A 26,441-nucleotide genomic window follows, 5' to 3' on the forward strand; every position below is an offset into this window, starting at 1 on the left:
AGGGAGCGTTGGGGGACGCGTTTCAGATAACCTGGTGCGACCAGTTGCTTTACGCGTTTCCCCCCATACCCTTGATTCCTCGAGTGTTGAGGAAAATTCGCCAAGACCGGGCCCAAGTCATCTTAATAGCTCCGGATTGGCCAAGGAGGGTATGGTACTCCGACCTTCTCCAACTCTCACTGTGCCCTCCGCTCCGTCTCCCTCTCAGGGCAGACCTCCTCTCGCAGTCGCAGGGGCAGGTTTTACACCCCAACCTCCAGAGTCTGCACCTACATGCTTGGAGATTGAACGGGGCAACCTGAGTTCCTTCTCTCTCCCGCCTGATGTAGTGGATGTTATCTTAGCGGCCAGGCGACACTCCACTAAATCTATCTACGCTAATAGGTGGTCTAAATTTGTTATGTGGTGTGGAGAGAGACAGATTGATCCCTTACATGCTCGTCTGTCACATGTTTTGTCTTTTGCACTGTCTCTAGCGCAGAAAGGTTGTGCAGTAGCTACCATTAAGGGTTATTTGTCGGCCTTGTCAGCCTTCATTTGTCTTCCAGACCAACCATCGTTATTTAAATCCCCTATTGTTCTCAGATTCTTGAAAGGTCTTCTGAATCAATATCCTCCAAAACCATTCGTTATGCCTCAATGGGATTTGTCCTTGGTCCTGACTTTCCTTATGGGGTCCCCTTTTGAGCCTATGCATTCTTGCCCCTTAAGGTATTTGGTTATTAAAACAGTATTCCTGGTAGCTATAACATCTGCAAGGAGAGTGAGTGAGTTGCAGGCCTTATCGGTTAAACCCCCTTATATAACGTTTTATGGGGATAAGGTGGTGTTGAGGACCAAGGCTGCTTTCCTTCCGAAGGTTGTTTCACCCTTCCATTTGGCTCAGACAATCACTTTGTCCACGTTTTATCCTCCGCCTCATCCTTCAAAGGAGGAAGAAAGACTACATCGCCTGGACCCAAAAAGGGCGTTGAGCTTCTATATCGACAGAATGAAGGATATCAGGCTGGAGGATCAGCTGTTTGTCGGATACGTGGGCAAGAGGAGAGGAAAGGCAGTCCACAAGAGAACACTCTCCAGGTGGGTTGTTCTTTGCATTAAAATCTGTTACTCTTTGGCAAAGAAGGATCCGCCTGAGGGCATTAGAGCTCACTCCACCAGAGCTAAGTCGGCCTCTTCGGCCTTGGCCAGGGGTGTTCCTGTGGTTGACATCTGCAAGGCCGCAACTTGGTCGTCCCTTCACACTTTTGTGAAACATTACTGTTTGGACTCTGAGGTCAGAAGGGACGGTCATTTTGCACGGTCAGTGCTGCAGGATTTCTTGGTTTGACCATTTAGGCACCCACCGCCGGGCGTGGTACTGCTTTGGGACTCTATTCATGAGGTGAGGAATCCACAGGTAGTTGTATCCATCAGAAGAACGAGTTACTTACCTTCGGTAACGACTTTTCTGGTGGATACATTAGCTACCTGTGGATTCCTCACGGTCCCACCCGCCTCCCCGTTGCCTTTTTGGTCTCTCCAAGCAATCCTTGAGTGTGCTCCTTTTGGTCTTCAAAGTTGCAATACATTTTGCATGTATGATATTTGTATATATGTGTATATGTATATATAAATCTATATATATATTGGGTATATACATGATTCGTATGTATAAATATATTTATTTGTTTAAAAAAAAAAAAAAAAAAAAAAAAAAAAAGGTTATATTAAATCTACAGCTATTTTATTGCAATGTTGTGTGATTTACAATATTAAGAGATGTTGCTTTGCTCTTTCATTGCATTGGGTTATTATTATTATTCTCATGCACGTAAAAAATGTTGGTACTGTCATCGGCACGTCGGCGAGGACTTCTTATTGCCTGTATGACGTCAGACGGCGTCGCGTGGGCTAGAGTGACGTCCTCGTCGACGTGCAGAGACTAGTAAGAAGATTTCCGTCAAATGCTGGCGCCATGGGAGTATTCATGAGGTGAGGAATCCACAGGTAGCTAATGTATCCACCAGAAAAGTCGTTACCGAAGGTAAGTAACTCGTTCGTCTTGCACAGCCTGAAAACGCGACTGAAAAAGATGCGGGGAGCAGGCGAGGGCAGCTAAGGATGGGCTTCCTGTGCTGCCCTCCAATGAAGGCAATCTCTGGGATGCCCGGGTGGGTCTGGACAACCCCACCAAAAAAAGTGGAAACCGCAGCGCAAGGTGCATCCTAAACAAGGAAAAACACCAAGGAGAGCTGCTTTGCAGGGCCTTTTCTTTAAAAAAACATTTTTGACCAAAACTCCGCTTGTGGTGATCCTAGGATGATGGTACCGCCACAAAATTATCCACCATGACATGCTCCTTCTCCTCGGGTCATCATCTCGGCCCGACCCTAAGTTGGTGGGGCACAATATCATCACCTTTCCCAGTTTTCAAGGCATTTTCGAGCTATCCCATGGTTGGAGCTTTTGCTGTACAGCAGTGGTAGATCGTCCTCTAGGGGCCTTGTGTATGGTAACATTTTACAAAGGCCTAAAAAGGTGTAATGCACTGTTCCTGTGATTACACCTTTTAAGGACTGAATGTATGGTTACTTTACAATGCTGTTCACCATGTAGTTATGTCCTGTAGGGGCTGATTGAATGGTTACACTGCAATGCATTTTCAGCATGCTTTTTTTATTATGATGCCCTTTAGGGGTTGTTCTCACCATTACAGATTATTGCTAACTATATGAAAGGATGCACAAACACAAAGTTAATTCCTGATAAATGTTTTATCTGATAGAGACTTCTAGTTGGAGATTCCTTACCTTAGAATTTTCCCCCAGGCGTCAGACTGGATCCGGAGATTTTTTCTTCGAACCAATACCCTTGCGTGCCGGTAGGTGGCGTCAGTCGACTCCATAGGCATCGTTGTCGCCGTGGTGACATCGGGAGTAGTACATACACGCTGCACTCGCGCAGTGACGTCAGTTCTTTTCTTTCAGCACCACGCGCTGATCCGAGAGAGAGCTACCCTCGACCGCTTTGTCAAAATTTTTTGGTGCGAACTTGGTGCGTCAAGGATGTCCCTGAAGACCGGGTTCAAGCTGTGCGAGGACTGTCACCACATGATGTTGGTGACGGACCCTCATCGTGTCTGTCTGTGGTGCCTTGAGCGCGACCACGACCCGAAGTCGTGCTCCGAGTGCCGGGCGATGCATCCGAATGCTTTGAGGGAGCAGTCCCTAGAGCTGATGGCGGCCCGGCACTCGACTCCGCGTAAGTCCCGATCTCGCTCGAGAGAAAGGTCTCGAGGTCGGTCACGGAGCCACCACCACTTGTCTTCATCGAAATCGTCGGGTCACGGTAAGAAAAAGAAGTCGAAGTCCCATCGCTCTCTGACTTCATCCCGTCGCTCGGCCGACGCGACGCGGGAGGAGCGCCAACGAAGTAGTCCTCGGAGCCTAAGTCTGGGTCGGCTCCGCGCTTCCCGAGTATCCCGGAGCCGGAGCGACCCCCGCCCAACTCAGAGTTTTACGAGGCCATGCGCCTCATCCCTTGGGCGTGCCGACCCCGATACGTGCTTGGCAGAGGGGCCTTTGGGTTCCACCCCGGCGGCTTTGGCCCCGGCCACCGAGGTCGCCTCCGGATCCGTGTGCGGATCCGCCCCGACACCGGTCGCACAGTCGAGACCTTCCCTGGCGCCGGGTCGTTTAGCGACGCTCTTGACGTCGGTAGTGTCCACTATCTGCGTCGACCCCATTCTCAACCCCGACAACTCGGTGTCGGTCAACGCCGCCATCGGCTTCAGTGGGCCCTATTCGCCCGAGGTTGGATTCTGACCCATTTTCCTATGGGTACGAATACAGGGAGGAATTGGAGGGGTGCCTGGACCCTTATGAATACCAGGAAGACCCTACTATGGACTGGGCACAGGACTTGGGTGAAGCCAGTGGCCTTGATACTTCTCCTGACTCTGGCATGCTGTCTCCTCCTACCGTGGCACGGCGGAGGGAGCTAACTATGGTATGGTGGTTAGTAGGGTGGCTGAGGTCCTTGGCCTTGAGCTACCTACTGTCAAATTCAGGTCTAACATCCTGACGGAGGTGCTTCAGCCTGGGGCTTCTACTTCTGAACCCCTTCTTCCATTTAATGAAGCCCTCACTGACGTCCTTTTGGGTACGTGGTCCAAACCCAACACAGAGGCTCCTGTGAACAGGACGATCGCTCGCCGCCATCGGCCTGCGCCGAACGACCCGAAGTTCCTGTCCCAACATCCTATGCCTGAGAGTCTTGTTATCCAGGCGTCCTCTTCTTCTGGGGCGTTCCCTTCTGCACCCCCGGATAGGGAATCCAAAAGGCTGGAACAGTTTGGTAAGAAGTTGTTTTCTTCCTCCAGCCTTGCGCTGCGGTCCATGAACACCGCATGCCTTTTGGGCCGTTATTCCCACTCCCTGTGGGATACGGTTGCGCAAGTCCTGCCGTAGATACCGGAGGAGGCCCGTGCTATCGTCTCCCAAACAGTCAAAGATGGGAGAGACGCAGCAAAGTTCACCATCCGTTGTGGGCTGGATACGACCGACTCTCTGGGCAGATCGGTTGCTACGACAGTGGCCTTGAGGTGCCATGCCTGGTTACGTACTTCTGGTTTTTCGGGGGATGTCCAACAGTCACTCATGGACATGCCCTTTGATGGCACCCGTCTCTTCAGAGACAAAGCGGACTCGGCCTTGGAGAGGTTCAAGGAGTCCAGGGCTACGGCTTGGTCCTTTGGCCTTTCTGCCGCCACACACATCCCCACAGTCCGCTTTGCATCCCTTTCGTGGCCACGGAAGGGGCGCCCTGTCGCATACTCAACCCAGCCACCGGGCCATGCACGCTGGACAGCCTATGCGTGGCCGGGGGCGCGGAATCCCACGTGGTCGTGGGTCAGGGAACCAGAGGCCGGTCCATCCACCCCTGCCCCTGCAGCAGCCTCTAAACCTTCCTAGTCCGTTCCTTCACTCCCGCCCAGTAGGTGGCAGAATCTGCCATCACCTGCCCCACTGGGAACATATCACCACGGACGGGTGGGTTTTGAAAATCCTTCGGAAGGGCTACTCCCTCCCTTTCGAATCTGCACCACCACATCTGCCACCATCCTTCCATCCCCTTTCGGAGGATCATTTGGTGCTTCTCCACCAGGAAGTCCCGGCTTTCTTGGCCAAGGGAGCTATAGAAAGGGTCCCTGTGCCTGCCAGAAGTAGGTTGTGGTTGTTATTCCCACTACTTTCTGATACCAAAGAAGGACAAAGGCTTGCGCCCTATCCTCGATCTTCGGGACCTGAACTACTTCCTCACGAAGGAGAAGTTCAAAATGCTCACCCTGGCTTAGGTTCTGTCTGCCTTAGACCCAGAAGACTGGATGGTAGCGTTGGACTTGCAGGACGCTTATTTCCACATTCCCATCCTGCCTGCCCACAGACGTTACCTACGATTCATGGTAGGTCACGAGCACTTTCAGTTTACCGTGCTCCCTTTCGGCCTTACCAGTGCCCCTCGGGTATTTGCGAAAGTGATGGCGGTGGTTACAGCTCATCTGCGCAGGTTAGGGGTCTCAGTCTTCCCCTACCTAGACGACTGGGTGTTGAAGGCGCCTTCGCCCCAGACAGTGGTCTCACACCTCCAGACTACGGCGAATCTCCTGCACCAGCTGGGGTTCACTATCAACGTGCCGAAGTCGCATCTGACTCTCTCTCAGACGCTCCCTTTCATCGGGGCAGTTCTGGACATAGTGCGGTTTCGGGCTTATCCTCCCCAAAAGCGAGTACAAGACATTCAGGCTATGATTCCGATCTTTCAACCTTGGTCTTGGGTTTCGGTGAGACAGACTCTGAGGCTGCTGGGCCTCTTGGCCTTCTGCATCCTGCTAGTAGCACATGCCAGGTGGCATATACGGGCTCTGCAGTGGGACTTGAAGTCACATGGGAGAGGCGGAGATCAGAGGCCTCTGGTACCGGCGGAGTCGGGCCTCCACATCAACCTGCTGGATCTCCAGGCGATCAGACTTGCGTTGAAGGCATTCCTTCCCTCTCTCAAAGGGAAAGTGGTGCAGGTGTTCACGGACAACACTACCGCCATGTGGTACTCCACAAGCAAGGCGGGGTAGGTTCCTGGACCCTATGTCAGGAGGCACTGCGCCTCTGGACATGGCTGGAACATCAGGGCATTACCCTGATGGTTCAGCATCTGCCAGGCTCTCTCAACGCCAGAGCAGACGAACTCAGCCGCCGACGCACTGTCGATCACGAATGGCGTCTCCATCCGGAGGTGGCGCACAGTCTCTCTCTCAAGTGGGGAGAGCCTTGGTTAGATCGGTTCGCCTCCGCCGAGAACGCGCAATGTCAGCTATTTTGCGTGTTGGAGTTTCCAAGGCGGCACTTGCTCGGAGGCGCTGTTTCGTTTCGAGTGGAACTCCGGCCTCCTTTATGCCTTCCCGCCTATTCCTCTTCTGTTCAGAGTTCTCAAGAAGGTCAAGAGCGACCGGGCCCAAGTTATCTTGGTGGCTCAGGATTGGGCTCGAAGAGTGTGGTATCCCGAGCTACTGAGCATGTCCATCGATCCTCCACTCAGACTGCCTCTTCGGGCGGATCTTCTGTCGCAGCAGCAGGGGACGGTCCTCCACCCGAACCTGTCCAACCTCTGCCTTCATGTGTAGAGATTGAGTGGCAACAGTTGACCGCATTTGCCCTTCCACTTGAAGTCTGCAATGTTATCTTGGCAGCCAGGCGTCCCTCGACTAAAACTGTATACGCCTGTCGTTGGAATAAATTTGTGGCATGGTGCACTAACAAATCTGTTGACTCCCTATCTGCCCCTCTTTCAGAGGTTCTTCCATTCATTCTTTCCTTGGCCCAGCAGGGCTCTGCATTGGGCACCCTTAAGGGGTATCTGTCCATTTCTGTCTTTCTTAGGCTTCCTGATCAGCCCTCACTCTTTAAAATCTCCTCTTGTGAGTAGATTCTTGAAGGGGCTCACCCACTTATTTCCTCCCACTCCCTTCATCATGCCTCAGTGGGATCTTAATCTTGTACTTACTTTCTTGATGTGTACTCCCTTTGAGCCTATGCATAATTGTCCCTTACGGCTCCTCACATTCAAAACTGTCTTTCTTATCACCATCACCTCTGCTCGCAGGGTGAGTGAGATTCAGGCCCTTTCTTCAAAACCTCTGTACTTGTCCGAACACCCCGACAAAGTGGTGTTAAGCACTAGAGCTTCCTTTCTTCCTAAGGTGGTTACACCGTTCCATGTCGGCCAGTCCATCACTTTGCCTACCTTCTACGCACCCCCACATCCTTCCCATGAGGAGGAGAGACTCCACCTACTGGACCCAAAAAGAGCGTTGGCGTTCTATCTCAATCGTACTAAAGACTTCTGGGTGGACGATCAACTCTTTTTTGGCTATGTGGGTGCGAAGAAAGGGAAGGCGGTTCAGAAACGTACCATCTCTCGATGGGTGCTTCTTTGCATCAAAATGTGCTGAACTTTGGCAAAAAAGCAACCTCCTGACGACTTGCGGGCTCATTCTACCAGGGCCACTGCTGCATCCACTGCGTTAGCACGCGGAGTTCCTGTCCTGGATATCTGTCAGCTACGTGGGCATCCCTGCACACGTTTGCTAAACATTACTGCCTGGACAGTCAGGTCCGCCGGGACGGCTACTTTGGTCGTTCTGTCCTGCAGGACTTTCTAGTGTGATCTTAGTTTGCAGCCCACCACCGAGGATGGCATTGCTTGGGTATCTATTCTAAGGTAAGGAATCTGCAACTAGAAGTCTCTATCAGATCTACAAGTTACTTACTTTCGGTAACAAAATATCTGGTAGAGACATATTCTAGTTGCAGATTCCTTACCGCCCACCCATCCTCCCCGCTTGCGAACTGATTTCTAGGGAAAGAGATTCCCCCTTTCAGGTCCTTAGCTCTGGCGCACCAATATCAGTGTTCTTAGCGGCTCTGCGCTCTGTTGTGGAAAGTCGTTAAAAGAAACTGACGTCACTGCGTGAGGGCAGCGTCTATGTACTACTCACGACGTCATCATGATGCCTACGACGCCTGTGGAGTCGACAGACGCCACCTACCGACGCACAAGGGTATTGCTCGAAGAAAAAATCTCCGGATCCAATCTGACGCCTGGGGGAAAATTCTAAGGTAAGGAATCTGCAACTACAATATGTCTCTACCAGATATTTTGTTACCGAAGGTAAGTAACTTGTACATTGGGTTTTCATGAAGATTGCCAATGTTTTATTGATACATCATTTTCATGCTTATGACGACGATTCTTGCCAAAGTAATAGAATTACTACAAAATGACGGTTGAAATTCACTTTATATGTTTCTGTGACCCCTCTAGGGGGTCACCAGTGACTATACAATGTCATCTATGGCATATTCCATCTGCTAGTGTATATTTGTAAATTATTGCATAGTATTTAGTAGTGTGTGCGTAATGTACTTCTGCTTTTCTAAAGAAAAAGTACTGACTGGACAATCATTTATTGAGTATTATTATTGAGTGCCAGTGATTGGTGATTACTAGCCCACACTGCCTCCACTGGAGTAGGCCTTAAACTGCTCTTCCTCGCTAGCCTGTTAGTCAAGCAGTACAATGGGGTGTTTGATTCCCACTGAGGACAATTACTTGTGCTGGCCACACAGCTAAAACCCAATTTCCAACAGCAGGTAATTCATAATAAAATGTTCTATTTCTGAAAACTTTGTATCCTACATGGTGAGGATGGTGTTACTCAGGTTTTGTGAAAACTGTGTTAACTACCATCTGACAGAAATGGTAAATTTCTGATTGCTACGTCTAGCTGCAGATTGCTCAACTTTGAATACTTCCTAGGTACCAGACTGCTCCTGAAACTTCTGCGATAGCTCTTTGGCACTGGAAGAGGGTGCAGGCTCCCTTACAACATTGGGCACAGTGTTGTGATGTCATTGGGCCATATAGCAACAGGACCAGTGCTCTGACGCCAGTTCCTGTTTTTTTCCAGACCTTTCAGTGCATCTTGAGGTTTGTTTTCTCGCACACACAGCTTTCCAGATGTGCAGAAAGGGGCATATCACCTCCAAAAAGGTCTGTTTTTTTTATGGATCAATACGACAACTGTCTCTTGTGCCTTAGTTCAAGGCACAACACGTACTTATGTGACCTTTCCCAGAAGATGCACCCCAAGGCCATCAAGGAGAACAGGGCCAAGCTGTTTTTGGCTTGCTCTGAAAAGCGTTGTCGGGGATGCTGCAGAATGAAGTCAAAGGACATCAGATCACCATCAGGGTTGTCCTCTTTCACCAGATATTTCACCAGAAGAGGCCTATAAACAATCTTTTTTTTCCTTTAAGTTAAAAAATCAACAGGTAAGCTCTGTTCCCACCTCAACTCAACTGGTGTTACTGTCCATGTTAGAGTACCCGCTGTCTGGGATGGATCGGTCAACCTTAATGCAGGCCGTCATGGATGTGTATGGGAGGTCGTCATCCCCTCTAGACCACCACAGGCCCCAGGAAGCTGGTCACAGTTTCTTACAGCCTTATTTCAAGGATGCCCTTTGTGCCATATGGACTCTATCTTGCACTGTTCCAGTCTTTAGGGCCCCTACCTTACACACTCACACCGGCTTCGATACAGGCATCAGCTGAAATGTTGCCTCCAGTCGGGCATGATCCTACTCAAAGTCCAACACCAACCTGACGTTGCAGCCTAGCCCAACTCTGTATACAATGCCTCCTTCGGTGTCAGTAAGGGTGCCAGAACCCTCACCTCAACCCCTGTTGCCAGTCAGAACCCATCACTTTGGTGAGAAAGAACAATACGTCCTATACCACACTACGGGGCTTACACGGATATTCAGTTTCATGGTGGTGACAATGACGACTCTGGGCTGCCTTTGGATGTACTAGTCTTCCAAGTGGCATGTGGGCTCGGCACATATCCAAATATTAATGTTAACCCTGCTGCAATATCGACCCTCCTTCCCCCCCCCCCCTCTTACCCCCAGAGATGGTGGCTTTTTACTTACTTACCACAAAACCAGCTGCTTTGCTTTACATACCACTATCTGAGTCCTTGAAGGCGCACTTGGCAAAACCATCCCTTTGGCAGTTAACAAGTGTATTGTTCACCAGTGCAGAACAGCACTAGGTGATCCCGCCTTCCTCAGCAGAAAACTTGGTAGTGCAGCACTCCTCCAAATGCAGTCTTGGGGCTTTTCCAACACATCCTCCTGCTATGGAGTCGAAATGCCTTGAAGCCATAGGAAAAAAGGCTTTTTTGGCCGGAAGTTGGTCTTTCACCCCCTTACCATTGTCTGTCTGTTAGTCGGATATGCCTATGCTCTGTGGGATATGGCAGCAGTGGTCATCCCAGATCTCCTGGAACATCTGAACATCACTTTTCAGAAGTGTTAAGTGATGGGCCCCATGGTCAGATAAATGGGTACAACTCTGATCTTCAGGTGCCATGCGTGTGTACATTCCACGCATGCAGGAGGGCTTTCCTCTGATGTGCAAAACATACAGTTAGACTTGCCCTATTATCAAGAAATAATTTGGAGCATATGGGGCACTGCAGCAATTCAAAGAATGTAGTGGTTGCACTTTCATTAGTACTGCAGTCTGCTCCTGGGACTTGCCACCTTTCAGGAAGGCAAGCTCCTTCTCCAAGGGTTTCCAGGTTATCATCAGCAGAGAAATCCATTTGTCTGGAAGTACACAGAGAAAGGCAAGGGCTATGCTAGACTGCTTCCTCCCTCCTCTTCCTGAGCACTGTCAGGGAATCCGGAGTAATTTGCCTGGGAAGAAGCACTAGATGCTGGTGAGAGGAAGGATTTCCTTTTTCTACAAGCCTAGAATTCCATTGCTTCAGACTACTAGGTCTTAGAAATTTTTAAAAGAAGGGGTACAACCCACCCTTCTCCCATCATCTACTCAGCTGTCCTCCTCATTCCTCCCAGGTTCCGGAAAAACACTTGTGGATCCTACAACAGACGGGAGAGATTCTGTTGCAGAATAGGGTAGTAGAACTGGTGCAAGTGTGCTACTCTTTGTACTTCCTGGTTCCCAGCAAAGACTGCAGTCTGCAGCTGATCTTCAGTCTCAGGGTCCTAAATTGGTTCCTCATGATAGATCAGTTCAGGAAACTGCACAGGTTTTATTGGCGTTGGAGTTTCAAGACTAAATGATGTCTTTGAACATGCAGTATGCATACTTTCACATTGCTATCCTGCAATTCCACATGATGTACTTGTGTTTTGTGTTGAGTACTATCCATTACAAATTAACAGCACTTCCTTTTGGATTGACATCAGCACCATAAGTCTTCACAAAGGTTACAGCATTAATGCAGCCCATCTCAGAAGGTTGGGGATTGCGGTAATCCTGTACCTGGACGACTGGCTGGTTAAAGTATAGAATCCTGAGCTGGTGCTCCTTGTTTTGCAGTCTGCAGCTTCCCTGTTGTTCGACTTGGAGTTTTCAGTCAGTCTCCCCAAATTGAACGTGGAGGCCTCTGAGTGCCTCCTATTCATCAGGGTAGTACTAGATACCATCTCGCTAAGTGCTTTCCCTCCTCCGCCGAGGATATGGGACACTTAGGATATGATTCTAATGTTTTGGGTAGGAACTTGTCTCAGTCCTGAAGTGCTTTTTTTACTGGGTCTGTTAGCTTCTTGCATCCTCCTGGTCACTCATCCATGCTGACACATGAGCGCTCTGCAGTGGTTTGTCTGCAGTCAGTGGTTCCATCATCAAGGGCATCTGGAGGAATCCATTGTGATCTCCCAGGATGCTGCAGCAGAGTTGAGCTGGTGGAAAAGGGAGGAGCTCTTGTTGCAGAGAAGACCTTTCTGCTCACCTCCTGCAGTGGCCACATTGCAGCAAAATGCTGGAACAGAGGGCAATCTGGTTGGTGCTCATGCCTTCCTCCCAGCTCTTTGTAGTCAGTTGGTCCTACAGTACAACCGCAGTGTGGTACCTGAACAAGCAGAGAGAAGCTGTAAGATTGTGGGACTGCGCACCACCACATTTTGTAAATAGTAGGCAACCCTCTGGCAAGTTCTCAGAACAGTGGGAGGGGGGGTGGGTCAAAATTTGTCAGTCAGCATCATCAGCCGGAGGTGGTAAAATAACTCATTGGTCTATGGGGCACACCTCACGTTGACCTATTTGCCGATCGAGACCACTGCCTGGAGTTTGATCCCTCCAACATGTGTCTCAGAGATACTTGGGGGATGTGTTTCAGTTGGAGTGGAAATTCCCCCTCCACTACCCATTTCCTCCCATATCCTTGTTTCTTCGATTCACCATGACTGGGTCCATATCATTCTTATTGCCCTAGAAACTCTTTATCTTGCTGGATTAGTTTATGGATCAAGATCTGCTGTGCTCTAGCCAGGAAAGACCCACCCGAAGGAATCAGAGCTCATTCCACTAGGACAAAATTCCCCACTTCAGCCCTGAGTAGATGGGTTCTAGTGACTGATATCTGCACGGTGGGTATGTGCCCCTCTCTCCATAATTTTGCTAAGCACTATTGCTTGGGTTTAACAGTGAGGTGAGACAGTCCCTTTGCCCCGTCTGTACTTCACAACTTTGATTTAGTTCTCCGGTCCCACCACCAAAGCAGAGAATTGTTTCGGAGTCCATTCAGAGTTGAAGAAGCTGCAGGTCGATGTATCCAGCAGAAGGAAACATTACTTACCTTCAGGAACAATTGTTCTGATGGATACTATGTCTGACTCCAGGTTCCTCACTGAACCTCCCTCCCCCCCATTCTGGAGAAATCTTATTGACTTTCCTAATAAGACGCCAAGTTAGTATTGTACTGCACTGCTGCCTAATTGTCAATCTTCTCAATAACCCCTTGTAAGTCACAGCAAGAACACAGTTGAACTGATGTCAGGGTGGCAGTCCTGGTGCTGTCTGGCCCTGATGACGACTGTATGCCTGACATTATAATGGCGCCTGTGCCCTCTGCTAGAGCCACAAAGCTGTGGCAGAAATGTCCACACATGTCTAGTACCTGTGGAATATTTGAAGATAAGGAATCTGTGTGTATATAGTGTCCCCATAAAAGGTCATTACTGAAGTTAAGTAACTTTTTGTCGTTTTATGCTTAACCTGACATTTTACACTACCTACACGCTCAATCTAGTTCCTAACACTGAAAAAGAATATTTTTTCCATATATTTGACTCCAAGGGAGATTCCTTTGTGTTTTCTGGTGCAAACCGCAAACAAACACAAATGATGGACAGAATGTGGAACCAATCAAACATTCACCCCTAGTCAAAGATCTGGGTTTAATCCATCAATTATTTTGCTCACCACACCACCTCAGTTTGGACCAGTCATATGCAAATCAGTCTTGACCCTGTTCTCCAGGGGAACAGTCCAGCCCGAACTGCCAGGCTTGTTGTTAACATTTCCTAGGCTGCAAGGTGGGTCAATTACACATGTTCATCCAAGCAGAAAGGGTATTGTGACTTCTCTCCTGTAGAACTTTTTAATATGAGTCAACGCCACACACCCTCCACCTGGGTCACTGATATTTTGTGATTAGATGTATCTATCATAAGGACAAGTTACTTACCTTTGTTAACGCTTTTTCCGGAGAATATTGCATGAGGAAATAGGCCATTAGTTATGTGGCCTGCATAAGTAATTGGTACACATTCATCTCTTCACAGGGAACTAAACGTCCAATTGTAGCACTTAACTCTCTCAGGGTACTAAAGCAGAGCAGTCCAAGGCCTACTCAAGGGAGGCAGTGTGGGCTATTAATCATCATTGGCTGGCACTCAATAACAACACTCAATAAATGATTGTCCAGTCTGTGCAATTTCTTTATAAAAAGCAAAGTACATTTATTGCACATACTACTAAATACTACGCAGTAATTTACAAATATACTTAAGGCTGGTGGAAATACCTTTGGCAATATTGCATTTTAGCCCTAAGGGTCATGAGCCCAAAAATCACAGTGCCCCGTCTTCTTGTAGAATACAGCACATAACCATATGGAGGGTGTCCCTTTACACCAGGTAATTGTTATCATGATTTACAACCGGTCACAAGTCATGATGATACATCATTCAGTCCCTAAATTCATTGACCATAATCCCCAAACCCCTATGAGCTCAAAGCATTAGGTTTGTGTGCTCACATCATTAATAACGTATTGCAGACTTTCATGAATGTGAATTTCTATTAGCATTAACAGCACTTTAAAAAAAATACATAACCACTTCGCATTCTAGGCCTTTTCCCACCAGTGCTGGCTATTTGGGGTAGTTTGCACTTAGGCCCCGAAAACGTTTTGTCCACGTAAGGTATCCAAATTTGCGTCCTTTTTTCCAGCATACTGGGGATTCTAAAGGTACCCATGGTACGTGGATTCCCTAGGGGGATCGAGAAATTAGCCAAAATACAGCTAAATGTTTGGTTTTTTGGGGACAAGTGGGAAAAAGATGTTGTAGAATAAAGTGTCTGTTTTTTTCCCTGCAAATGTCATCAACAAAAGGTTTACAGTGCTGAAATCACCATATTCCCAGTTTTCAGGAACAGGCAGACTTGAATCAGAAAACCACATTTTCCAACACAGTTTTGGGATTTAACTGAGAGATAGTCTATTTATCTTAGTTTTTGTGCTTTTAACCTCCATCCAGTTAGTGGTAGAAATGGGTGTGAAACCAATGGTGGATCCGGGAAAGCTATACATTTCGGAAAAGTATACAAAATTCTGAATTCAACAAGGGGCCATTTGCATAGATCCTTCAATGTTTTTCTTTATAGAAAGTAACCGTTGAACTGTAAAAAAATATTGAAATTGAGTTAAAAAAAAAAAAAAACAGCCATTTGTGTCTACTTGTCTATCTATAACTTCTTACTATGGGAGATTTTCGAAAGCAATATACTGTTACGTCTGCTGGACACTTCTGGTTGTGGAGCTGTGTAGGGCTTATAGGTTCACCAAGAACCCTAGGTATCCAGAGCCAATAACTGAGCTGCACCTTTCAATGGTTTTTCATTGTGTACCGGGTATACATAAATTAATTTGGTAAAATATAAAGAATGAAAACAGTTATCAATGAAATCTATGCATTTCCGAAATTAGAACAAGATATGGAGTTCAGAAGCAGTGGTTTTTTGCACATCTCTGAATTTGTGTAATTAGAGAGCATTTCTCAAAATGACTTCTTTCTTACACACACTGTCTTACATTTGGGAGGCGGAAATGCAGAGAAAGACAACACTTATTGTACTACTTTGTGTTCCCCTAAGTCTCCCAATAAAAATGGTACCTCACTTGTGTAAGTAGGCCTAGTGCCTGAACCAGGAAATGGCCTAAAACGCAACGTGGACACATCACAATTTTTCACTGAAAACTGATCTTTGTTTTGTAATGTGCCTAGCTGTGATTTGTGGCTGTACCTCAGCTGGCACCTACGAAAACCTAGCAAACCTATACATTTTTAAAACAAGGCACCCAGCAGGATCCAGGATGGGTTGACTTGTGTGGCTGTCACCAGGTTCTGTTACCCAAAATCACTTGCAAACCTCAAAATTCGTCTAAAAAAATGCATTTACCTCACATTTCTGTGATGGAAAGTTCTAGAATCTGAGGGGAGCCACAAACTTCTTTCACCCAGCATTCCCCTAAGTCTCCCGATAAAAATGGTACCTCACTTGTGTGGGTAGGCCTAGTGCCCGCAACAGGAAAAGGCCAAAACCGGCAGGGGGTCACATCACATTTTACCATCCAAAACTGACTGTTTTTTTTCTATGTGCCTCGTTGATTTTGGGCCCTAGCTCAGCCCGCACATAAGGAAATCTAGCAAACCTGTAAAAAATTTTAAACTAGACACCATGGGGAATCCAGGATGGGGGTGACATGTGCGACACTCACCAGGTTCTGATACCCAGAATCCCTTGCACCACCTCAAGAGTCAGTTGGCTGACTTCCTGTTCTTAACGCAAGGCCACAAAAACTGAGGAAGCCTGCTTGGGCAAGTTGGTAGGCCAAATCACCAGATTGTTGCTCTTTGCCACAGTGCAGCCTGAGAGACTGTGACCGGACTCTCAAAAGTTACACCTGAATCTGCTGGACCCAGGAGTCATCAAAGTGCAGTTTGATCACCCAGAAGGAGCGTTAATCACCAAAACAATGAAACTGTTGACTTTTTTGTGCCCGGTGACACATGCTAGTGATTCCGGTCAGAGTACAGAGCGAATGGTATCCAGAACTCCTGGGCTTGTGCATATGGCCTTAAATAAGACTTCCGCTTTGGGAGGACATGCTGTTCCAGCAACAGGGCAGGGTTCTGCATCCTTGCCTTCACAGTCTCCACCTTCATGTTTGGAGATTGAGTGGCCACAACTAAACACTTTCGACCTTCCTCTGGTGGTGGTTGATGTCATATTTGCACCAAGGTGTCCCTTGACAAAAACAAACTGTGCACGCCTGTCATTTGGGACAGATTTGTAGTTTGGTGTGGCACACGCCAAATTAACCCCATGCAGGCCAAGTTATCTGATGTTCTGTTTGGTCAGCTGCCTGGCAAGGCTTTGCTTTGGGCATGCTTAAGGGTTACATTTCTGCCCTTTCAACCTTCTTACAGTTCTAGATCAGCCCTCATTGTCTATGTCACCAGTTGTGATGCATTGTTTTCAAAGGGATACAATATATATTTCCCCACTCTCCCTTTGTCATGCCCCAGTTGTACCTTAATCTGGTCCTCGCTTATCTGATGTGCACTCTGAGCTGCTTCACAGCTGTCACTTACAGTTCCTTACTATTAAGATGGTGTTCCACATTGGTCAAACTATCACACTGATGGTGTCCTGTGATCCACTTCACCCCTCTAATGACCCTATTGAATCAGTTCACAGAGGAGGGATGTTGGGAGGGTCAGTCAGAAAGGGATCTGCGGCTAGACATCTCAATCAGATGGGCAAGTTACTTACCTTAGGTAGTGCTTCATCTAGTAGAGATTTTATCTAGTTGCAGATTCCTTACTGATCCGCCCTGTTCTGCAAACTGATTCAGTAGTGTCTCCCTTCTGAAGGCCTTATTAATGCACACCAGCATGTCCTCGTTCTTCATTGCTCTGCCCTTTAGGCATGGAAAATTGGAAAAAGAAACTGAAATTAGCACACTGTGGTGTCACCTATATAGGCACCTCACATGTCACATAAGATGTGGACTATGCTGATGCAAAGCCAAACAGCGCCACCTACCGGCATGCAAGGTACTGCTTGAAAATTTCCAGATCCAGTCTGATGCCTGGGGAATATTCTAAGGTAAGGAACCTGTAACTAGATAGTCATATTAGATAAGGCATTACCAAAGGTAAGTAACTTGCTCACCAGGCTGCAAATTGCAATGCCATTCACAAACCAGTCTGTGAGCAAATTGTGCGTGTTTGGTTTGCAAATGGGAGCAGTACATCAAGTCCTATGTTTTCTTAAGTTGGTATTGGAATGATGGACTCAACCACCTAAAAAGCACAGTGAAGCATAAATACTGCAGGGCAGAACAAACAGACAAATAGGGAGGAAACATGTTGAATCAGGAGCATAGAATTAAAATAGATAAGAAGTCATCTAATGAAAAGCAGGGGTTCGAACCAAAACCCATTTTATGTATATGTATAAGTATTGGTTGCAATTCTGCCTGCAACAGCTAAAGGTGTCTGGAGAGAAACAGCTGAATTATAGCATCTCAGTTCCCAGTGCTGGCTGTGCCTAAATGTATAATTAAAAACACTTTTTTTACTTTTGAGGTGTACTAAGTATTCTAATTTTAAGGTGTATTTATCCCATTGTACATGTAGAAATATCCAATGAGCTTAGAATATGATGAAGAGATCCCATGATGGAGAGTGATTAATTTCACTTTTAAGATACTGTAGCTTTTAGTACGTTTCGATTGGTGGTAAAACAGTATATGAAAGGAACAGGCAGATGATATGTGTTGGGAGAAATGCTGATGACTGGAAATTGCAAAGACCTAAAGTGAAGGTTGGTACACACCTTCAGTGTAGGCTGTACTGTTTGATTCCATTCTAGGTTCAGTTCAGATGAAGATCAGATCTCACTCATTGTCCTCTTTCTAAAACATTTGTCTTGCCTAATATATTTCTCAATCTGTAATAAATTGTGTGACCCTGCTAAAGATCCAGTAAAGGAAATGGCACTTAGCTATACCATTAATTCTCCTCTGTTAGTTTCATCTACCAACTCACAAGAAGTGCACCCATCCTCCTTGTCCTTTGTTGCATAATACCTGTTATTTCTGCAAACATGGTACCCGCATGGCATGTGACCATGAGCAACACTTTGTGAGACCATCTTCACTTCTTTGGAGCTAGTACTTGGGATTTTTACCTAAAAAGGGGCTGATTTAGAGTTTGGCGGGCAAAGGGTACTCCACCTGGATTGTGAAAAACGTTTGCCCTGCCATCCCGAGGGACCACTGCTCACCAAATCCAGATTTTTTTAGCCAGCCCCATGGCTAACACTTAACATTGACAGGGACCACCTCCCAATGTTTTGGTCCCCAAAAAATGGACGACTCAGGCCGTTAAACCTTTCGCTTCTGAAGAACTTCTTCAGAAGAACAATGCAAAGATGTTGACTTTGGCTCCAGGTCGTCCCGTCCTGGATTCAGGGAACTGGATGGTGTCCTTGGACTTGCAGGACATGTTCTTTTATGTGCCTGTCGTGCGGTCCTTTAGTTTGTGCAGAACGTGATAATCAGCCTTGATGTATCTCAGCATTTGCCAAGATGTCAGTCTACCTCTTTGGGAAGACCCTGCTTCACCTGAATCTCCACAACTGGCACTTCCATTTGTGGAGATTGTGTGGCACCAACTCAGTGGTTTTGATCCACCTGCAGAAGTAGTGAATGAGGCTAGACTATTCTTGTCGCTCGGCCAAGTCTATGGCCTGATGTGGAGACTGTAAAGTTGATCCCATGCCGGCCAATTGTCTGATATTTGATGTCTGTTTAATCATAGGTCCTGCAAGGCTTTGCAGTGGACACTATTAGGTTATTTGTCATCCCTTTTGCCCATTCTGTGTTTACCTGACCAACCTTAATTATTCAAATTCCCAGTTCCAATCCTAGGAAGGGTGGGAGATGCAAGGGGGGCTGCTTTGTCTTTTGACCCAAAGATGCAGACAAACAACTTGTTCCCTGAAGCAGCCAAGTTGGCAGAGCACATCCCTCACTCACCATCACAGGGACTGAAACATGTTCATAAGCCACCTTCCGTCGAGATCTCCTCAGCCTTATTGCCCAAAACACACCCCGTGCTCTCCCACCTCCCCTAGACTAGACTTTAATGTTGCTTGGGAGCCATTTGTAGATCTTCCTCAGCATTTTCAGGGCTAAACCCAGAAGAGCTATTAGAGTTTACATGAAGCACATGAAGGGGCACCAAGTGAATGATGAGCTTTTTATTGGCTTTGCTGGTGCTAAGTTAAAGGCGCGTCTGAGGCAAACTTTTCCCACATGGATCATCCGGTGCCTGAAAATTCTGAGGCAGTTGGCTCCGTATATACTATTTCAAACTAAGAAATAGTGTGCACACAGTCCAAGGGTTCCCCTTAGAGGTAAGATAGTGGCAAAAAGGTAATTCTAATGCTCTATTTTGTGGTAGTGTGGTCGAGCAGTAGGCTTATCAGAGGGTAGTGTTAAGCATTTGTTGTACACACACAGGCAATAAATGAGGAACACACACTCAAAGACTTACTCCAGGCCAATAGGTTTTTATATAGAAAAATATATTTTCTTAGTTTATTTTAAGAACCACAGGTTCAAGATTTACAAGTAATACTTCAAATGAAAGCTATGTCACTCGGGTATTCTAGGATCTTTGAATAATCACAATAGCATGTACAGTTTTGACAAAAATGGCAATAAGCTTTTTTAAAGTGGGGACAGTGCAAAAATCACAGTTCCTGGGGGAGGTAAGTAATTGTTAAGTTCACAGGTAAGTAAAACACTTACAGGGTTCAAAGTTGGGTCCAAGGTAGCCCACCGTTAGGGGTTTAAGGCAACCCTAAAGCTACCACACCAGCAGCTCAGGGCCGGTCAGGTGCAGAGGTCAAAGTGGTGCCCAAAACACATAGGCTTCAATGGAGATAGGGGTGCCCCGGTTCCAGTCTGCCAGCAGTTAAGTACCCGTGTTCTCGGAGGGCAGACCGGGGGGGGGTTTTGTAGGGCACCGGGGGGGACACAAGCAGGCACAGAAAGTACACCCTCAGCTGCACAGGGGCGGCCGGGTGCAGAGTGCAAACAGGCGTCGGGTTTCTGATAGGAATCAATGGGGAGACCCGGGGGTCTCTTCAGCGATGCAGGCAGGCACAGGGCGGCTCCTCGGGGTAGCCACCACCTGGGCTAGGCAGAGGGTCGCCTGGGGGTTGCTCCTGCACTGGAGTTTGGTTCCTTCAGGTCCTGGGGGCTGCGGGTGCAGTGCTGGTTCCAGGCGTCTGGTTCCTTGTTACAGGCAGTCGCGGTCAGGGGGAGCCTATGGATTTCCTCTGCAGGCGTCGCTGTGGGGGCTCAGGGGGGTCAACTCTGGCTACTCACTGGCTCGCAGTCGCCGGGGAGTCATCCATGTAGTGTTAGTTTTCCGCAGGTTGAGCCGGGGGCATCGGGTGCAGAGTGGAAAGTCTCACGCTTCTGGCAGGAAACGTGTGGTCTTTAAAAGTTGCTTCTTTGTTGCAGTTTGTTGAACAGGGCTGCTGTTCTCAGGAGCTCCTTAGTCCTTTTAGATGCAGGGTAGTCCTCTGAGGCTTCAGAGGTCGCTGGACCCTGTTGGATGCGTCGCTGTTGCAGTTTTCTTTGAAGTATCGAGACATGCCGGTGGGGCTGGGGCCAAATCAGTTGTCGTCTCCGTCTTCACTGCAGGGCTTCAGGTCAGCAGTCCTTCTTCTTCTTTAGGTTGCAGGAATCTATCTTCCTCGGTTCTGGGAGCCCCTAAATACTGAATTTAGGGGTGTGCTTAGGTCTGGGAGGGCAGTAGCCAATGGCTACTGGCCCTGAGGGTGGCTACACCCTCTTTGTGCCTCCTCCCTGTGGGGAGGGGGGCACATCCCTAATCCTATTGGGGGAATCCTCCATCTGCAAGATGGAGGATTTCTAAAAGTAAGAGTCACCTCAGCTCAGGACGCTTAGGGGCTGTCCTGACTGGTGGGTGACTCCTCCTTGTTTTCCTCATTATCTCCTCCAGCCTTGCCGCCAAAAGTGGGGGCAGTGGCCGGAGGGGCAGGCATCTCCACTAGCTGGGATGCCCTGTGGCGCTGTAACAAAGGGGGTGAGCCTTTGAGGCTCACCGCCAGGTGTTACAGTTCCTGCAGGGGGAGGTGAGAAGCACCTACACCCAGTACAGGTTTTGTTCCTGGCCACAGAGTGACAAAGGCACTCTCCCCATGTGGCCAGCAACATGTCTGGTGTGTGGCAGGCTGGCAAAAACTAGTCAGCCCACACTGGAAGTCGGGTATGTTTTCAGGGGGCATCTCTTAGATGCCCTCTGGGTGTATTTTGCAATAAAGTGCACACTGGCATCCGTGTGCATTTATTGTGCTGAGAAGTTTGATACCAAACTTCCCAGTTTTCAGTGTAGCCATTATGGTGCTGTGGAGTTCGTGTTTGACAGACTCTCAGACCATATACTCTTATGGCTACCCTGCACTTACAATGTCTAAAGTTTTGCTTAGACACTGTAGGGGCATAGTGCTCATGCACATATGCCCTCACCTGTGGTGTAGTGCACCCTGCCTTAGGGCTGTAAGGCCTGCTAGAGGGGTGACTTTCCTATGCCACAGGCAGTGTGAGGTTGGCATGGCACTCTGAAGTGAGTGCCATGTCGACTTAGTCATTTTCTCCCCACCAGCACACACAAGCTGGCAAGCAGTGTGTATGTGCTGAGGGAGGGGTCCCCAGGGTGGCATAAGACATGCTGCAGCCCTTAGAGACCTTCCCTGGCATCAGGGCCCTTGGTACCAGGGGTACCAGTAACAAGGGACTTACCTGGGTGCCAGGGTTGTGCCAATTGTGGAGAGAAAGGTACAGTTTAGGGAAAGAACACTGGTGCTGGGGCCTGGTTAGCAGGGTCCCAGCACACTTTCAAATCATAACTTGGCATCAGCAAAGGCAAAAAGTCAGGGGGTAACCATGCCAAGGAGGCATTTCCTTACATGATCTTTTACACAAATATTGTTACGGCTGACAATTATTTGTGTGTTGTTTGCATTTATATTATGACGCACAAAGACATAGAGGTCACGTGGCAAGGCTCTCATACGGAATAAAATTTTAAAACCATAATAAGATATGGATACAAGCAGTAACAGACTGCAAACTCAGAGTCCAGGTACGGGAAATACGCTCTGGGGTTACATTGGACAGACTGAACACAGCTGTATGGCACAGAAGCAAATGCAAATATGCTAAAGCGAGTCTCCTATCACATTAACCAACCTACCACCAAGTGAAACACATTTCCATCTAGGACTATCCAGTTTACTTGTGAATTTCGGTGGGGATGACCAAGGAAGCTTATAACTTCAATTGGCTGTGAACAGAACCATTGTGAGGAAAGGAGCAGGTGAGTGACCAAAATAAAAAAAATCTAATTTTTTTTAACCAGTCCTATGGAACTATCGTTCGAACTATATCATTATCTTTAAAATGTCTGCATTTGTTGCGATAGGATGTCCTCTTCCTCGTTTGAAACAATTTCTATGAAAAATTGGTGATTTGGCGATGGTGATTTGATCATAGAAAGTATCTGAATTTGAGAACGTTTTCGTGAATATGTAGCTGTAAAATGTGTACTTCTCAGTTGCTTATAATCTGCATTAGATGACAAAACAGTTGTTATCCTACAAAAAAACTGAAAATGTTTACCTATTTAAAAATATATTTCAGGAGGTGAAGAGACGACAGGGGGGACAGAACTTTCAACCGAAACATTATCAACACGTAAGTAATCGATTCTGCCCATACTAGCACTCCCTTCCCCAGAGCAGCCCTGAAATGGAGCTAGTTAAAGTTCCCTTTACCAGGCCTTTCTTGGACTGTTGGCATATGCTGGTTTTGTAGTTGAGAGCATTTGTGAAAACTCGTTGAACATGTTAGCATGTGATTAGTGTTTGTAGGACGGTTCACTCCTTTCCCCAGAATGTGATGCATACATGGTCAAAATGGAGCACCAAGCAAGTCATTTTGATGAATGAAGTTGGTGTGTTTTTGATTGCTTGAAACAGCTGTAAAGTTGTGGCGAGCACATTTCTGCTTGTCGGGTCACTGTGCAATAAAGACTTTCCACAAGATGTGCTCCTCTGTTTGCACAGTAGCATACTGGAGGTTCTGTTTATTATATTGCTTTTAACTATAATATTCACATGTTTATCATACAGTCATTTGGTTACAAATGTGTTTGTTTTACAAGGTAGAATCAGAAAATATCCAAAATGGAGAGATGTGTTCTTGACTGCATTTTCAGTGGAGCCAAGAGGCTTGGGTTTAAAGTCCGGCGCCTCTGATTGACTTAATTTGATTTTGAGTAACTATATTTTCTGCGATATGCCTCACTTCCCTTACTAACTGTAGTGGCTTCTTAGCTCAACATGAGCTTGATTGAGGATTGTGCCCTGGAGCAGTGGCGTAGCGTGGGGGGTGAAGGGGGGGCCGGCCGCACCGGGCGCAACATCTGGGGGGGGGCGCGCTCGCGAGTGCTAAAATCCACGGGTTAGGGGGCGCAAATTACTTGCCTTGCCCCGGGTGCTGACAACGCTACGCCACTGCCCTGGAGTGACAGACAGGCATGCACACACCGTTACACATATTGGGTGCATTTTAGAACAAGTGCACTAATAAACATGTTTTCACACTTTCATTACTACTTTGCAGGTGTCCAATTGCAGTTTAGTATGTAGTATGAAATTACGGTGCAGCTAGCATGACAGAATACTGCTGTTTTTCATAATGCATGTTCCAGTGATTTGGCAAGGCAAAACATCTCTGCTAACACTAATAGGCGCAACATCTAATTAGTGCGATTTTATCTCACTGCACAGATTTAGTCCCTTGTATCCTAGCTTCTTTTAAATACCTCTGTTGCTTCACTATTATTACTTGGCTTGAAATAACATTGTCATAAACTATATATATAGTATATAAATATATAATTATAATTACACAGCGGTGGTCACCACTTAGGACCACGTTTCCATAGGATTTGTTTTCATTTACTAATAACATTGAACTTTTTGACAAATTTTCACAAAACCTTTTTTTTTTTTTTTGTAAAGGCTCATCCACCTCAATTCTTTCTTGGAAAGTTTCAGGGTGATCTGCCAAGCGGGGGCTGAGAATAGAGGAGGGGGTGTTCACATAACACATTTTACCAATGCCATTTTCCACAGAAACTTTAGACACAGCTACAGCCAGAACAGCTCATATAATTACAAGATTTGGCAAAAAGCTAGATCTATGCCCCAAAAAAGTGTGCTTTTTGATTGAGCCTTCAACAGCACGTGTTTCATGAGCTCTCGCTTGCAAGACTATTTACAAAAAAGGGCTTGTAGAATGCCCACTGATTACCACTTGCTGGCTTCAATGTCACTCTTCTTTGCTGCCTCCTAATTGGTTAGTGCAGGCCAAGTATCACTTTTGTTCCTTTCTGTAGAGCATGGACTACACACAGATTGATTCAAGTTAACTAGGCCGTTTGTTTCTCGAGCTTTGATTGAGGTACCATTACTTCTTCCCCCTCCCCTTGCCCCTTCTGGTGCTCCCTCCTGGAGCTCCCTCCCTCCTCCCCTGCACCTCTCTGGTTTTGCTTTCTTCATACATACCCACCTCCTGCTGTTATTGCTGCTCCATCCCCGCTCCTCCCAGTGTTGCTTCCCTCCTTATGCTTTTTAAAAAAAAATATTTCACAGCAGTGCGTACTGCTATGCAACATGGCTTTAAAAAAGTGATAGGATGCATTCAATGCTGGCCCTGTCATAATGCTTTTTTTTCTTGTTAATTGATGGCTGTTGAACCTACATCTTTGCCTTAGTTTTCCCCAACTTTTTGCCTTTCAGCCTTTTGTTTTTGCCTACTTCGTTTTTGCTGGCTTTAGGACTCTATGCACTTTACCACTGCTAACGAGAGCTAAAGTGCTTGTGCTATCGCCTTTAAATCTGGTAACATTGGCTTACACGCAATTGGCATAATTAATTCACATGTAAATCTCTAGTAAAATGGCTACTACATGTGCCTAGGGCCTATAAGTTAAATGCTACTAGTGGATCTGCAGCACTCATTGAGCCACCCACTTAAGTAGCCTTTTAAACATGTCTCAGGCCTGCGGTTGCAGCCTGAGTGTGCATTTTGAACTGGCATGTCGACCCGGCAAGATAAGCCTCTTGCCAGGCCCAGACCTTCCTTTTTAATACATAAATGTCATCCCTAGGACAGGCCCTTGATAGCACATAGGGCAAGGTGATATACATTTAAAAAGTTGTACACACGCACTTTTTGGTTTTACATGTCTTGTTAGTTTAAAACTCTTAAATTTGTTTTTCACTACTGCAAGGCCTACTTCTCCCATAGGATATAATTGGTTTAATAAGTGATAACTTTCAGTTGGGAAAAGATAGGAATGTCATGCTTGGTGTCTGAGAAATTGTAGCTAATAATCCTCTATAATAGTAAAGATGGATCTGAATTTACAATTTTGTAAGAGTTACTTTTAGAAAGTTGTCATTTTCCTGCCTAAGCATTTAGTGTCTGCGGCTTGTTCCTGGGCCACATGACTGGGTGTAGTTGGCAGTTGGACTTTGTTTATTCCTCCTAGACAGCCACACAATAGAGTTAATAAGTGTGCCTGGTTGGGCCATTAGCTGGCAGGATGGGGGAGTGGAGCTGGGCACCACTGCATTATTCATGAAGCCAGCTTGGAGCCAGAACAGGAGCGGCAGGGAATTTCAATGACTTCAAAGAGAATTCTATAGAACCTTCTACTTCAAAGTGGTTTCCAGATATAAATATTAGCCCCTAACACTCAACTCTTCAATACACCTCTGGGCCTGTAGAAGACCCAGAAGGACTGCTACTCTTTTGCCCTGCTGCCTAAGCAGGAAGGACTAGACCTGTATCTTGATCCCAGGACCACCAGTGTGACTCCAAAAGCCATTGGACTGACCTGATCAGAAGCGTCAGGGACAGAACAGTCTCCAACCACCTGGAACCCAGCACCTAGACTGACCTTGCTGTGAGTAATGTCCCCAAATAGAGCAACCCCAGTCCTGTACCCTTGGAAGTGTACCTGAAGGGGCTCTGCCAGTCCAGGTGTGGTTGTGTGGGCAGAACTGACACACCACAACGCATCGCTTTGTAGCTCCACTTCGGAACCACCACTGCGCAGC

The 26,441-nt window shown here is 47.0% G+C and overlaps 1 protein-coding gene across 2 annotated transcripts in view; it reads left to right on the top strand.

The window, feature by feature from the left end:
- The window catches only part of GTF2I (general transcription factor IIi), a 1,115,084-nt gene that overhangs the window by 990,989 nt on the left and 97,654 nt on the right, over nucleotides 1-26,441 (top strand). For both annotated transcript variants that reach the window (XM_069226909.1, XM_069226910.1), the window contains one exon: nucleotides 22,951-23,004. In XM_069226909.1, coding sequence (XP_069083010.1) covers nucleotides 22,951-23,004 — 54 coding nt within the window. The remainder of the gene's footprint in view (nucleotides 1-22,950; nucleotides 23,005-26,441) is intronic.

The sequence above is a fragment of the Pleurodeles waltl genome, chromosome 3_2 (genome assembly GCF_031143425.1).
Source record: "Pleurodeles waltl isolate 20211129_DDA chromosome 3_2, aPleWal1.hap1.20221129, whole genome shotgun sequence".
NCBI classification, from domain to species: domain Eukaryota; kingdom Metazoa; phylum Chordata; class Amphibia; order Caudata; family Salamandridae; genus Pleurodeles; species Pleurodeles waltl.